This window comes from Mustela erminea, chromosome 1, assembly GCF_009829155.1.
Source record: "Mustela erminea isolate mMusErm1 chromosome 1, mMusErm1.Pri, whole genome shotgun sequence".
Classification (NCBI taxonomy): Eukaryota; Metazoa; Chordata; class Mammalia; order Carnivora; family Mustelidae; genus Mustela; species Mustela erminea.
This window is the reverse complement of record NC_045614.1, coordinates 151237469-151251877: the sequence shown is the minus strand read 5'-3', so window position 1 is coordinate 151251877 and position 14409 is coordinate 151237469. Positions and strand designations below refer to the sequence as shown.

The 14409-nt window shown below is 44.2% G+C and overlaps 1 protein-coding gene across 4 annotated transcripts; it reads right to left on the bottom strand.

The window, feature by feature from the left end:
- Positions 1 to 4416: 4416 nt before the first annotated feature.
- PAQR9 (progestin and adipoQ receptor family member 9) lies at positions 4417 to 14194 on the bottom strand. Of its 4 annotated transcripts, none has more exons than XM_032346767.1 (2): positions 14067 to 14194; positions 4417 to 13221 (listed from the first exon to the last, which is right to left on the bottom strand). In XM_032346767.1, exon 2 carries the CDS (start codon positions 13065 to 13067, stop codon positions 11934 to 11936), a length of 1134 nt encoding a protein of 377 aa, XP_032202658.1. In that variant the 5' UTR covers positions 13068 to 13221; positions 14067 to 14194; the 3' UTR covers positions 4417 to 11933. The 4 variants fall into 4 exon arrangements, with proteins under 4 accessions (XP_032202658.1, XP_032202649.1, XP_032202641.1 ...); XM_032346758.1 differs by lacking the exon at positions 14067 to 14194 and adding an exon at positions 13937 to 14016; XM_032346750.1 differs by lacking the exon at positions 14067 to 14194 and adding an exon at positions 13585 to 13684.
- Between the last annotated feature and the right edge of the window lie 215 nt (positions 14195 to 14409).

Genomic DNA, 14409 nt, shown 5'->3' with positions numbered 1-14409 from the left:
TTCTCTAGGTGCTGAAGGGGGTGAAAAAGGAGACACCAAAATCAAAACCAAAAAATCAAACCAAGACAATGGAAGATAGGAGCATCATCTACCTACAGTTGGTGTATTATATGTGTAGCTTTAGAAGAAGTTTTCCTTAAACTCATGTCTTTTTGTGCTTTATGACCTCTCTGTGTAACTAAAATTAGAATAGGAAAGAACTCTAAATTGCTATTTACAGATCACCATCAATATAGATTGATAGTGAGTGAGGATGAGCTAACACAGGGAACCATTAAATTAAGAGCCAGAGGAAAAACCCACTCAAGTCATCTTGAATTAATAAGCTAGCTCTTAGGAAATTACATTTCGTACTGATAGATGGTCTCATGCCTTGTCCCTACCTCTCAGCTTTTCACATATATTTTCACAGTCACATAGTTTCAAGCAAGGTGGGAAGAATGGAAATTATTTAGGAAGGCAGGTATGGGATCTTTTTTGTTCATCCTATGGTTTTAGCAAGTACTTATAAACTACAAAGATAATGAGATTTCTTAAATTCTCACCACTCTTTTTTTTTTTTTTTTTTAAGATTTATATATCTCTGTTAGAGAGAGTGGGTGAGCTGGAGGGAGGGACAGAGGAGAGGGAGAAAATCTCCAGCAGACTCCCTGCCGAGCACGGAGCCTAACACAGACTCGCTCTCAAGACTGAGATTATGGCCTGAGCCAAAATCAAGAGTCAGGTGGCCCAAATTCTCACCTTTCTTAAAGAATTCCTTCTGTACTTGAGAAAAAAAAAATGTTGGCAGTCAGAACCAGGGGTCTTCTAAGACAGAGAGGAGGAAGGAAATTATTTACAAATGATTCAAAAGTCATGTCCTTCCCTTTCAGTTTACAAATGTTGAGTGATGTTGTGTCAGTCAATATGCTCTGTTCCTTTCTCTCACTTTTCCTTGTTATTCCCATTATGTATGTTTTATACTGTTGGTGGTTGTAGTTGTCCTACAGTTCTTGGATATTCTGCTCTCCCCCCGCGCAGTCTTTTTTTCCTCTTTGTCTTTCAGTTTTAGAAGCATCTACTGAAATACCTTTAAGCTTATTGATTTTTTCCTTGACTGTGTCTGGTCTACTAATGAGTCTGTCATGGGCATTCTTCATTTCTGTCACAATGGTTTTGATTTCTAGCATTTTATCTTTTATTCTTTCTTAGAATTTCCATCTCTTTGCCTACAATTACCTACCTGTTCCTGCACGTTGCCTACTTTTTCCATTAGAGCTGTTTGCATCATTGTTTAAAATTTCCAATTTGGTATTTCCAACATCCTGCCTTATCAGAGATGAGTTTTGATGCTTGCTGTGTCTCTTTAAACTATGTTTTTTGCCTTTTAGTAGCCTTCTGATTTTTTATTGAAAGACAGTTCTCGCTCCTGCAGAGGTTTCTGCTTGTAGGTTCCTATGTGGTAAGTTGTAATTCTCTGTATCCACCTGTGTGTCTCTCTATTTTGAGGACAGCATTTTGCCCTCTGACCCACAATTCTCTGACAGATCAAAGAAGTGTGGTTGATTTCATGGCGTATTCAGCTTTTTAATTGTTGTTAGGATAGAGTGATAGCTTCTAAGCTCCTTGTATGCTGGACCAGAAACTGGAAGTTCTTAGTTAATTCTCTTTAGTTGCAAGAAATGGGAACCTTCTGGTTAACTTACAGGGAGAAAATAGTAAGATAAAAGCTATTGAAGTCCAGGGGGTAGCTCTCAGAATTGCATGAAGACATCTGCAGGCAAGTCACAGAAAGTTCAGAATCTAGAGAAGCTCTGTGGTTGCAAACCTACCTTGGGTCACATGCCCATGGCTGCCAGGGAGAGCAGTCCTACCAAGGTTGAGTGGAAGGGGTCCTTCTTAAAAGGAAATTTAGGGTACTGCTGGAAGAAACGGGTATGCATTAATGCACCTTTGTCCAGGGAAAGAGGAAGCCAAGCAGCTGCTGAAGTTTTGGTTTAGGCTTCTAGAATTCCTATCCAGGGTTATAATTCTGTATGGTCTTAGTGGATTTTTAGTTACCAGTGGCTTAATCTCTATATGAAAATTATACGAACTTCAGTGATATGGGAATGCCCCTTATTGTTGGTGAGCCTTGTTATTTTAAGATTTCTTTCTTTCACCTGACATAAATTCTAAGTATTCATGCTGTGTTTCTGTGCATCTATATTAAGTCAAAAATAAGGGGAAACAAATTGATAGGCAATTCTCTTCCTAATGTTTCGTTTTTGCTTTGAAATAGATCCAAACTCTCTGAAGAAGCCGCCTGATCCAGAACCGCTTTGTCTTCCAAGGAAAATTAAAGGTAAAAAAAAAAAAATCAGAAGCCCAACAGACTGTCTACCAGTGATTGGTTTGGGGAATAAAGAGTTATGGCTTTCCATTGCCAGAAATTTTGATCACCCTCTTTTTCTGTGTACCTGCTGTATCAGTTAAGGTTCAGTTGCAGAAAACAGAATCCACTCAACCTAGTTGGGGCTGAAGGGGATTATTAACAGGTCTTGGTTGGCTTACAAATTCACTGGAAGTAATTGGAGTAGGCTCGAGGTTGAGATTCCTAGAATAAGAATTATAATACCTCTGCTCTGAGGGCTGAAAGGAAGTGGTAGGATCAAGATGCTGACAAGTCCTTTAAGTATACTAATGTAGATAGTCCAGATCACACTTTTTTTTTTTTTTAAGTAATCTCTACACCCAATGTAGGGCTTGAATTCACGACCCCGAGTTCGAGTCTCTTGTTCTTCTGACTGTGCCAGCCAGGTGCCCCTGCTCTGGCTCACGCTTTGAGAAAATTGACTTCAGGCATGAACAGGTGAAGAGAGGTCAGAAAGGCAATTGTGAAACAGTGTAGCCCAAGAGGTAGGAGGGAATCCAGAGGTATGGGGTCACAGAGGCCAAGGGAAGAGTTTCAGGGGAGGGGAATGAGGAAGGATCTAAAAAATGCTCATCAGCCAAGAAAGGTTGTCAGAAATCATGTAAGAGCCATTCTAGTGAGATTTATGAAGCCGGAATGCAGTGGGTGAAGGAGTGAGTAGGAGGTATGGAAACAAAGCCGGTGTACACCACTCTTGCAAAAAGCCTGGCTGTGAAGAAGAGAGGGTGGTGGTGGTTAGAGTGCGACATAGTAGGGAGAGGGTGACTTTCTTTATTTAGAAGATGGGAGATACTAGTGGTACATTTTTAAGTGTTCGTAGGAAGAACCCTAGTAAGTAGAATTGGTTGAACATACAGGAGAACAATGCGTATTAATAGCGTGGTTGTTGAAGAGATGGGGAGTGGTGGGATGGGACATTTGAGGAGTGGGAGGAAGTGGGAAGGTCAGAGATACGAAGTATCTGCAGTGGAGAACAGGAGAGAATGTGGTTTAGGCAATACAGGAGGGTCACTGGCAGCGCTGGGTCCTAACAGAAATCAATACTTTAAAAATGAGGTATTTCAGGGGCTCTTGGGTGGCTCAGTGGGTTAAAGCCTCTGCCTTCGGCTCGGGTCATGATCTCAGGGTCCTGGGATCGAGCCCCACGTCGGGTTCTCTGCTCCGCGGGGAGCCTGCTTCCTCCTCTCTGCCTGCCTCTCTGCCTCCTTCTAATCTCTCTTTCCATCAGATAAACAAAATCTTTAAAAAAATAAAAATGAGGTATTTCAAATACCTAACATGCAGATCCTAAAATGTGGGACTGACTGAGTGAGGGTGGGATGGGAGCTGTGCCAATCCTGTCGTAGACGGCTGGGAGGTTACCAAACCTTGTAGATGAGTTAAGATACTTCTGATTACAAGCAATGAACACTCAAACTAGATTGTAAAATGAAGACAACTTCTTGGCTCGCATAAGGACAAGCCCCAAAGTGAAGGCTTCAGGCACAGATTGATCAAGCCTCCCTTTGTGATTTACTCTGTTCAGCCCCATTCCATGTGTTGGCTCTATTCTCATCCTGGCTTCCCTCCAGTTTACACTTAGGCTCCCCTGAGGTTAACTCACAGACCTTAATAACTGAAGCCAGATCTCCTTTGCTAGGGTTATTTGGGACAGAGAGACCACAAATTCACACACATTACCAGGGTTCTGGGACAGGCTGCACTGCACAAAAGTCCATGGACCACAAGTGCCTTGAAATATAGGGAAGAATAAGGAAAAGCTTCATTATCTGGGCTTAAGTATTTTCTTAGAAGACATGGTTTCAAAGTAATTCATGAGCTTTCTTTTTCATTTAAATAAAATTGTAAAAATATATTAAGGGTGCTTCTTCAGGACTTCTATTAGAAACTTAACATTCTTCTGTTCTGCTAGCAGATTTTCATAAAAAGGATGCATCTTCCTATCATGTATATTAGTGTTATACATACTATTAACTTAGGAATTGTTTGCTGAAGGCATACAAATACAGACCTAAACACTCTGCTTACAAATAATTTATTCTTACTTCATACATTTGTTTTTCAGCAAAAAATACATATATTATTAATATAGAATTCCATGTTCAAGACCATAAGGAACAAATACCTCAGAAAACCAAAATCATAGCAAACTATACAAGAGAAATTAGTCACAATTTTGTTAGTTACATGCACAGAACTGACCAAAGTGATACCTATTTCTATAGATTTATAAGGTAACGTGGAATTATGATTAAATAATGCTTCTCTGGCAGAGAACACTATTGATTTGAAATCACATCGTACATAGTCCCTGTATGGAAGTTCACACATCCTGAGAAGCCTCTCTAGCCAGCTAAATACAGCTGTTTAGGATGTAGGTGATGGCTGGAGTCAGGCAGCCTAAGAAGAAATAATTTCGCAAGCAGTGGGATCTTCCCCTCGGTTTCTTTCTTCAGGCCTGCATTATCCTTTACTCCTTTCTCCCTCCATTATCACCATTAAATGAACTTAGAAAAAAGAAAATACTGGTACAAGGAGGTGTCTACTTGGTCACTGTGAAATCCTCCCTCTGCCTCTGACCTGAGGGAAAAAATGAGTATGGCCTTCAATTAAATGCCCTTTACTGCGAAAGGGGACCTGCTGATTGTACATTCTTGTAAATCTGAGCGCAGTAATCGTATTTAAATCCTTGGTTTAGAAATGGATGAACCTCATAAGGCAGATGGTTGGACAAGGCCTAGATACACATGAAATCCTTTTAGAAACCTTTCGTCTTAGAGGAGGAGGCTGTGAAAACCGAAGGCTTCCAGGGTGGTGGGAATGGCCTGGGGGAAGGCTGGAATGAGGAGTTCAGAGCCACCACAGGCTTTATGCAGATAAAAGAACAGCCAAGGGTTCATCCCCAGCCCTGCAACCAGATAGCCTTCGCCTTGTCTGTGTAGCGATGGTGTGGGGCTCTCGGCTCCTTCCCACTCCACAGAAACGAGGGGCACGTGTGTGCCCGGTTTCCTGGCTGTGTCATTTGCTGTGGTTATACCCTCATCCAAGTGAACTGTGCCTCATCCCCTTTGCCTTGGTACTCAGTTGCTTTGTTAGAACAATTTTGCTCATAGCCTCCATAAGAGAAAATTGACCCGGTCGAAAATAGACCTTCCATGCTAAGCCTTGCTGGGAGAGTGGATTTAATGAAGTTTCTAACTAGAATTTTTAAAAGATGTTGAATTTAGCCTTGTTACACACCTAGAACATATCTGACCTGTTTTCTTCATTAAAAAAAAAAAAAGGTTTTTTACCCTTCTGTAAACTATACATTATTTACATTTTTAAAGACCTACTAGGTCTTCGTCATTTGGGTAAGAGCTCAAGGTGATTAAACTCCCAGGACAAAGATGAGGCTTTCCAAAAAGCGCTGGTTCTCATCTATGTGCTAAGGCCTGTTTTTTACAAACAAATTGCTATTATAAACTTGTAAGATAGAAAATTAGAATACCTCTTTAAAATGTTTTCCTATTATTATTTTTTTTTTTTGCTTCCAGCATATTAAAAAGATTACACTTTCTAACTACAGATGGAACTGAAAGAAGAAACGAGATTCATGTGTATCCCCGTACGCCCCTCAACTAGAAACAAAGGTTTATTTACATGATGTCCTTTCTCAATGTGGTGGGTGAGCCGTGAGGAGCAGGGCCATTTCCACAGCGCGGTTAAATAACCATCTGAAGACCCTTTCACTCCTACGGGGATGCTTATTGCATATTTTAGGTGGAGCTGTAAGGCATGAGAAAGGTGGCCTGCCACATTGACACATTCGAGAATACTTTTGCACATTCACAAAATATTCCTTGAGGAATGCCATGTTTGGAACAGCTTTCAGAGATTGATCGAGAACAAAAAAGATGGAGGATCCTGCATCACATTTAGAAGCACAATACATTGGGGAACATTTTCCAAAACTCAAACAAAAGGCTCTTTTCCACCGAGTTAGATAGTAAATAAGTGATCATTTTGTTGCATGGATGGATGTGTTCCGAGCTTTCCAAAGTCACATCCTGCCACAGTTAGCAGCCACCGGAGTGTTCTTGGCCTCTGACCTATATATAAACACTCTAATTCTGCAACTTGTTCACAGACTCTTAAGAAGCTATTCTAAAACAAAAATGTCTACAAGCTGGTTAGAAATCTGCAAACCAGAAATGCAATACATCTGTTCTTTTGAAACAACTGCAAAAATTTGTATTAGATTTTTGGAAGAGTAATTAAGAATCTATACCTATTTTCACAATTAAAAGATCATTATTCATAGTAGTGAAGAGGAAGAAAACCTTCAACAGGAGAATGTGCAGCCTATCCCATTGGAATACAATGGTGCTCACTCAGCTTAACCAATGAATGCTTTCTTTTTTCGGTTTGTCTGGGCTTGTTTGCTTTTTGTCAGGCAATTTGTGTTAGAGGATATTGGCAGTCCTTCAAAGAAATGATTCAAAAGGTGATTTACAATTGGCTGGGCTATCCCCTAATGCCTTTTTGCCTTAGATCCTAATTTTATGGAAACAAATTAAGGACATTAAGCCAGCAGTAAGAGTACTACTCAAAATATACCTTGGCAGTAGTGCTCAGGTCAAAAACTACAGGACGTGGTTAGCCTGCCAAAGAGAATTCCTTGCCTGTCCATTTGAGAGCTAACACCATGCAAGTTCACATGCTTTTCTAGGGACAGAACGTAAAACTCAGGAGCAACTGTCCACAGTTGAACTTGCGGTCCCATTCTAACTGTCTGAGTCAAATCCTCCTTGTTCTCCCCTGCTCATGCCTTCTTCCTGTCTTTTTCAGATCTGATACTTTTTAAAAAAACTAATTTCTTCCAGAATAATTTTTTCTAAGACATGTTTTATAGATGACAACACAAGGACCTTAAAAGAGGAAAAGGGCTAAAGAACATGAGTTCGTCTTTGCGGACTGAAGCTCCTATTTTTTAAAGCATAAGTATGCTCTCTATGAAATTCAGACACTTAATGATATCACAGTCTAGGCACTTTGGATGAATCTTGCTTCATAATGACATAAATACTATTAACCTCCCCAAAAGTGGTTGTTAGTAGCGTTTCTATTGATTAGTAGTAATAAAATTTTCAACTGTCTCCATGTACATATGCCTGCTATCGCTTCACCTGCATCCTATATTAAGATTTCTACAGCCATCAGAGTCACATAGGTCTAGGAGCAGACAGAAAAAGGAACGAAGGAAAGGGAAGGAAGGGACGAAGGGAGGGAAGGAGAGAGGAAAAAAAGAATGAAGGAAAGAAAGAAATTGCTTTGGGCTAAGTTAGCACGTTAACTGAAATAAGATTCTATGCATTGCCTCTCTTCAACAGAAAGGAGAAAAGAACCAAACTCAGTGGCTTAGGACATTCTGCTGTGGCCAAGGTCAGCGTTTGGGTCCTGGCCAGATGGCTCTCTAGTGTTCCCATCTCTGTTCCCCCACAGACAAAGGGGTAATAGCTGTAATAATGTGGATGGATCTTTGCCTGATGGCTTACATGCAGTAGGAGCTCAGTGATCACTAAAAGGATGACATGGACAAATGTGGAAACCAACTCAAAGGATACTGATGGAGTGAAGTCAGCAGCGTCAGACTTCAACAGATGAAAAACAATCCAAGATGATAAAAACTACATAAGTACATTTTGTTTAAGATTTTATAATCTAAATTCAAGGATAACCACATCTTACTTCACTCTGTTTTACAATGATAAATGACCTATCTCTGTATATAAAATAAATACTAGACATTATTAATCGTAGATATATAATTACGGAGACACACATCTTCAATTAGTGTCTGTGTGCTTGACCAGGCATCACAGCCATGCAAACTAGCACATACTCCCAAGTGAGCACACAAACATCCCCACATTCTAAGGCCAGTTTGCAAACTTGATTCTGTCGCCTTGGTATAACCTATAGATGGAGATAATTCCTATTGTACCTTTTACTCTAGCTTTGTGCAAATTAAGTAGAGTTGTAAAGAGATTTGAAGATAACAATCCCTGTTTATTATTGCTGTGAGCTCTCAGATTCAGCACCAAATCAGAAAAAATAAAAATAAAAATAATAACCTCCATCTCCCAATTTTGCGTTCCTAGACAAGATTACCCTAGAGTGGCACAATGAATTAGGCTAAATGGTTTTTAACTGCAAGCACTTATGGGCAGGATTTATGAATGGAAACATGTGAAGGCCACTCTGGCCAGCTCTGAAGCCCCATACTTTCTTCCTGGGCTATTTATAGAAAGTGTATGGCCAGTGGAAAAGATCACGCTTATTTTTATAAGCAGTCATGACATGACCAAAAGACTCACTTCGGTCTGGGAAGGTCATCCCTTTCATCTGAGGGTGCAGCTGCACAGACAGGAAAGACACGAACCCTCTTTAACCAACTAACTTAGCTGCATCAACCCCAGAGACCAGCCCACAGAATGACAGGCTCCAAAAAGTCAAACACCTTCACTTTCCAGGCATGACTCTACGACGCTGCTCCTTGAGATGTCATCTAGATCATGACTAACAAGTAAAAATAAAATGCATTACATAATATGCTTCAAAATTCCACTGCCAAAATAGGTTTTAGAGAGATAATGGAGTACATTCTTATTTATCATTTGTCCTACATTTCAAGCAGCTGAACACAATAAAGTAAAACTGAATCCTAATGGATGTGGCAAAGTGGAGAACATGAAAAATGTTTTTCAAAGATATTTTATTCTGATGGCCATTTTACCCCTGAAATATGTAATAACATACCTGGCTATTTCCATACAAATGGAGATTCAGTAAATATATGCTGAATCTAAAATATCACCATTTATCTGGGCAGAAATCTGATATAATTCAGCAAATAACACACATAGTTTCTCAAATCATCCCTGGTCCTATATAGCATATAGGGTATCTTTTTGCAAATAAGAAGCGAAGCCAAACCACTGTTTTCAACTAGAATGTCCTTTTGTCAATGTTATATGTGGTATATAAATACTAAGATGGAATGGGACAAAGGAAGGAAACAGCAAAGGGAAAGAAAGTGAGTCCTCATTCTCCCTGGGGCACACTGGGTCTGAAAACATTGAGGGGGAAAGTGTGTCACCTTACTGGGCTCACGTATCATAATCACTTGAAAATGATATGGGTATAATTTTATCCTTAAGTGGCCTCTACTTAAGGACAAAGACACAGGGTGAGAAGGGAATTCTGTTGGCCAGAATTCTGGAGACCCAGATCTCCAACACAAATTTAAAATGACAAATACAGGGTTTATTTCTTGTTCTCAAGCTCATGGACCGTTTTTAGAATTCTGCCCCTTGAAAGTTCCTTCTGAAAGGGGAGGTCCCATTTTACAAGGAAGCTACCAAACACTCCTCAACCTGTTTCTCTAGCTTCCAAACCAACATTCTTTGGGGCTCTAGAAGGGACAACAATGACATGCAAATAAGTTTGCATGTGGAAATATCATGATTTCCACAACTGTCCTTGAATACATGCACTGAGTTAAGTTACAGCTGAGGAATAACATCCATGCTGGGCACAAATTTTCAGCCTCTATCACCTAATGGGAATCTCCCTGCACTTTGCAAAAGGTTAGATACTGACATCCATCAACAAATGTGCAAAGTGTATTTACGATCCCATTAAGAGGTTCCAAATTAAATACAGACCTAGAGAAAGTTAACTTCTGTGTGCAAATTAATGCACAAGGATACTGGCTCCTCCAGGGAATTGTGCCAAGCCTCTCTGTTTACAAATAAAGTAGAGATTAAAAGCATAAACAAAAACAGCGATCTTTTTAGGAGTTCAAGCCGGCCAGTGCTGAGGTAAGTGTTCATCTACCTTATGTGCTTGATCTAAATTATCCTATGAAGTCAAGACTTCCCATTCAATGACTTATTTGGCTCTTAACCAAAAGGACTTGTCAGGAAGTGTGGTAAGTTAAATAAGCCACCTCGGTGGTTTGTGTTAATCTAGAGTTGTTATCTCAAGTACAGGTTATCACTTATGAGAAATGTCTTAAATAACACTGGCCAGTGTGGTTGTCAGAAAGGATCTCAGGAACACGTTCACTAATTTTTCAGTGATTTAAGGTGACTGCTATTCATTTCCATAGCGTAGCTCCAAATGAGACCAGTGTTTAACCACGCAAAGGTAATGTTATTTGAGTCAATGTCTTCAGTTACAACTCAAGTAATATGCTCTTGACTTTCATAATATAACTGCCTCAGTTATTCCTGAATATTATATTTTTAATTATAAGCAAGGATAAATGGCATTGGTCTAGAACTGTGTCTTCTCACCTTCCCCGATGGCTGCTTTAGGAACCACAGCCACATTAGTGGGTTAGCTCCCTTTCTCCTGGTAAGCTCCTTTCAGTCCTACCAAAATTTTAAAACCAACACCATCTTCCTTCCCTCTTGGATGGAATGTTAGACCCTGATTTACAGTAAAGTAAGAAAAGCTTATTCTTACTGCTCTCTCCATGCCTGAAACTATGTCTGAGGACCAGTCATTTGGGCATTGCTTCAAAAGGCACATTTATTCCAGTGGCAATTTAAATAAGTAGAGAAGGAAAGAATAAAATTAAAAACAAAACGAACAAAAAATTGGATGGGTTGTGTGGAATACATTGAAGTAAATCGAAACCTGGGATGTATACAAACCACTGAGCTCCTCAACAATAGTTTAACCAGAGTCCCTAAGGTAGAATAATTCACAGTTGTATCATAACACACATAAGCCTTCGGAAAACACTGTTTAAAAAAGTAGTTGAGAATTCTCAAGCAGCTTGCCCTGATGTCCAGTTCAAGTGTATGCAATGCAGAAGGGCTGCAAAATTCAAAACTATGTAACAAAGATAATTCAGTGCATATCACAGGCTTTGATAAATTATGAAAAATCATTGTATATATTACTATTTAAATAACATCTGAGAAACATTTTGAAATAATTAATTTGTGTTCACATTCCATGCATTTTCTAGCAGGTTAAGCTCTGGGTTTGTGTCTTTGTGCCCATTCCCTACAAAGCTCCATTCTTTTTACAAATCCAAGCATTCCTCAGACTGAAATGGAAGTATCCGGGGATTTTGTCTACTTACCCTCTTTACTGCATACCTGACCTCACCAGGACTACTCGTCATTACCACTGGTGCAGACGACGACTGGAAAACCAAACTGTTCGGGGTTTTACTGGGGATTTTACTCGCTCCCTTTGAAAAACCCTGGATGTCAGAAACACTACCGGAATTTTTTTTCCAGGAGCAAGAACCAGTGGCCCTCTCCCTCTTGCTTGAACCTTATCTCCCCTCTTCCAAAGGCCCCAAGTGCACTGAGACCACCTTGTTGTATTCGACTTTTTCCCTGTGGTTTTGCAGCACCTTCCTTGAGCAAAGAAGTAAACACAACAAAACTTGAAAACAAACCAACAATAGCAACAACAGAAACTCCAAACAAATAGGTGGGCGAACCAGCAGCCTCCTCCAAGGCAAGGCGGAGGTTCACTTTTTACAGCAGAATTCGGTTTTGTTTAGGAACTTCTTGATGACCAGTCCCAGGCAGACCACCAGCAGCAGCATGTAGCCCACTGTGCCAGAAAAGGTGGGCGCCGCAGGTGGCGCCTTGAGGAATTGGCGCAGGCCTTCCTCCACGTAGTACACCTGGTCATAGATGCTAAGAAAAGTGAATATGTGGAAGAGCTGGTGACTGTGGCCAATAATGTCGAAGAGGCCCGGATGGATGCGCTCAGGGATCTTGCTCACATTGAAGAAGGCGGCCACCACCAGCCAGAAGTAGCGACGATAGAAGTGCACGAAGAGCGTGGGGTTCTCGCCGCGCAGGTCAAAGAGCCAGCTCTCGAGCATGATGGGGCAGGCCATGCTGAGGGGCATGACGAACACAAAAGTGCGAAGCGCGAAGGGGTAGGAGCACCAGTCCGTGCGGCTCTTGCAGCAGGCCACCGTGCAGGCCACGGCCAGCACGAAGGCCACCGGCAGCACGAGCGCCCGGTAGGCGGCGATGAGGCGCGTGCAGTCCACGTGCCAGCCCAGGCGCTGCTGCACATACGGCGTCATCACTCTGGCGTCCAGCAAGCTCAGGCCCGGCAACAGGTAGTAGTAGTAGGCCACTGTGCTGCCGAAGCCGTAGTAGCTGATGGACGCGTAGTCCAGGTAGAAGAAGGCAGCGCGCAGGCGCAGCGACAGGCAGCTGAACACGTGCGCTGTGCAGCTCATGGCGAAGGTCAGCAGCACGCCCGACGCGTAGCACCACAGCGGCAACAGCCACGGGTGATGAAAGGGCACGTCCTGGCCGCTCAGGAAAAACAGGCGGCAGAACTTGCTCAGGAACAGCAGCAGCGGGATGAAGTGCGTCCAGAAGTTGAGCGTCTCGTTGGTGGGCTTCAGCACCGAGGCCAGGCACTCCTGCGCCGTACAGGGCAGCCGCCGGTAGCCCGACAGGATGAAGCACTCCACGAAGTCGTCGGGCACCTCGTCCCAGCGCAGCAGCGGCTTGGCCGATGCCGGAGGGTCCCCGGAGGCGGAGGGGTGGGAACGCGAGGCCGCTTCCGAAGCCGCCGCGGTCGCGGCCGGCGGGCCCTTTGTGCCCGCGCCCCGGGGCTGCAGGCGCCGCGGCATGGTGCCTGGGGTTTGGCTAGGGCGCGCACAGGCGACCTCTGGCGCCGGCTCCCGCGCGCTCGGCAGTCCCCGCCGGCCGCCGTCGGAGCCTTTGTGCACGCGCCGGGGGCGTCGCTGCAGATTCAAGAAAAGACCTGATTCGGAGCCGCCGGTCCTGAAAAAAAATAAATAAAAATAGCAATCAGGTTATGAGTCGCGCAGCGACTGGTAGGAGCGCGCGGGCTCGGCGGCCCCTGCGCCAGGCTCCCTGCCACGGGCTCGCGGCCGCCCGCGCTGCGGCAGCGACAGCGGCGGCGGTGGACTGCGGCGGCAGCGGCGGCGCTGCTGCGGTGACTGGGCATCGCGCGGTGCGGGCGCAGCCGCCGCCGCCGCCCCCGGAGCGGGAGGCGGGGATGTGGGAGCCTAGGCGCTGGAAGGAGGGAGGGACGGGCGCACCGAGGGAGGGCGGGGGCCTCCCCGGCTAGTGTTTCGCGGCTGCCTTGGGGGATAGAGTTGTCCCCGGGCTCGGGTTCCGTACCATCCCCCCTCCTCGGGCCGCAGGAGCCCTAGTCGGCGCGTAAATGATTGATGTGCGGGCCAAAGGCTGCGCCGGCGACTCCGCTGCGCGCGCCGAGGGCCAGGGTCGACGCCCGGGTTCGAAACCCGACAGTCACTCAGGCGTTCCAGAGGACACTGGGCAGCCGCGTTCGCGGGGGGCGGGGAGCTGTGGCCGCGGGGCTTGCGGGGAGGGTGCCCGGCGCGCCCGAGCCTGGGCTTTGGCGGACAGATGCGCTAACGGTAATCTTCGGAGGAGGCGGGGGCAGGGGTTCTCCGGAAGTCGGGGGCCTTTAAGACCCGGTCCTGCTCAGAGTCGTGTCCTTGCCAGATACCTGGGAAGGCGCTTCTCTTTCCGTGTCTGTGGTGTGTGTGCGCGCCTGCGCGCGCGGCTCTCCGCCTGCACGATTAAAGCCTGAGTTTATCTCCTTTGGTCTAGCGGACTTATTCAGGTGCGTCACTAACCTCCGCTCTCCTTCGTCCTGGTCTCGTCCAAACGAACCGTTCCTAAACGGGGCTCCGGTCGCGCTCACCGGCCCTCGGGGCCCGCAGCTCAGCCATCGTTGTGTTCTTGTGTCTTTAACTAGGAGTCTGGTTTGGAGCCAAAGTCCAACAACTCAGGGCGGACTGTTCAAACTCCACGTTTTAATGAAAAATTTCAGATGAAGACCGGGCGATTCAAATAGCCTCTAACCATCTGAAGGATCTATCGAGAAGGGGGTTCCCGAGCAGAGCTGTGCCCGAGTCATGGGCTGGTCCGAGTGGAGCGCGTTGATGAGGGAGGACTTCAGGGAGGAGGTGCGGTCTA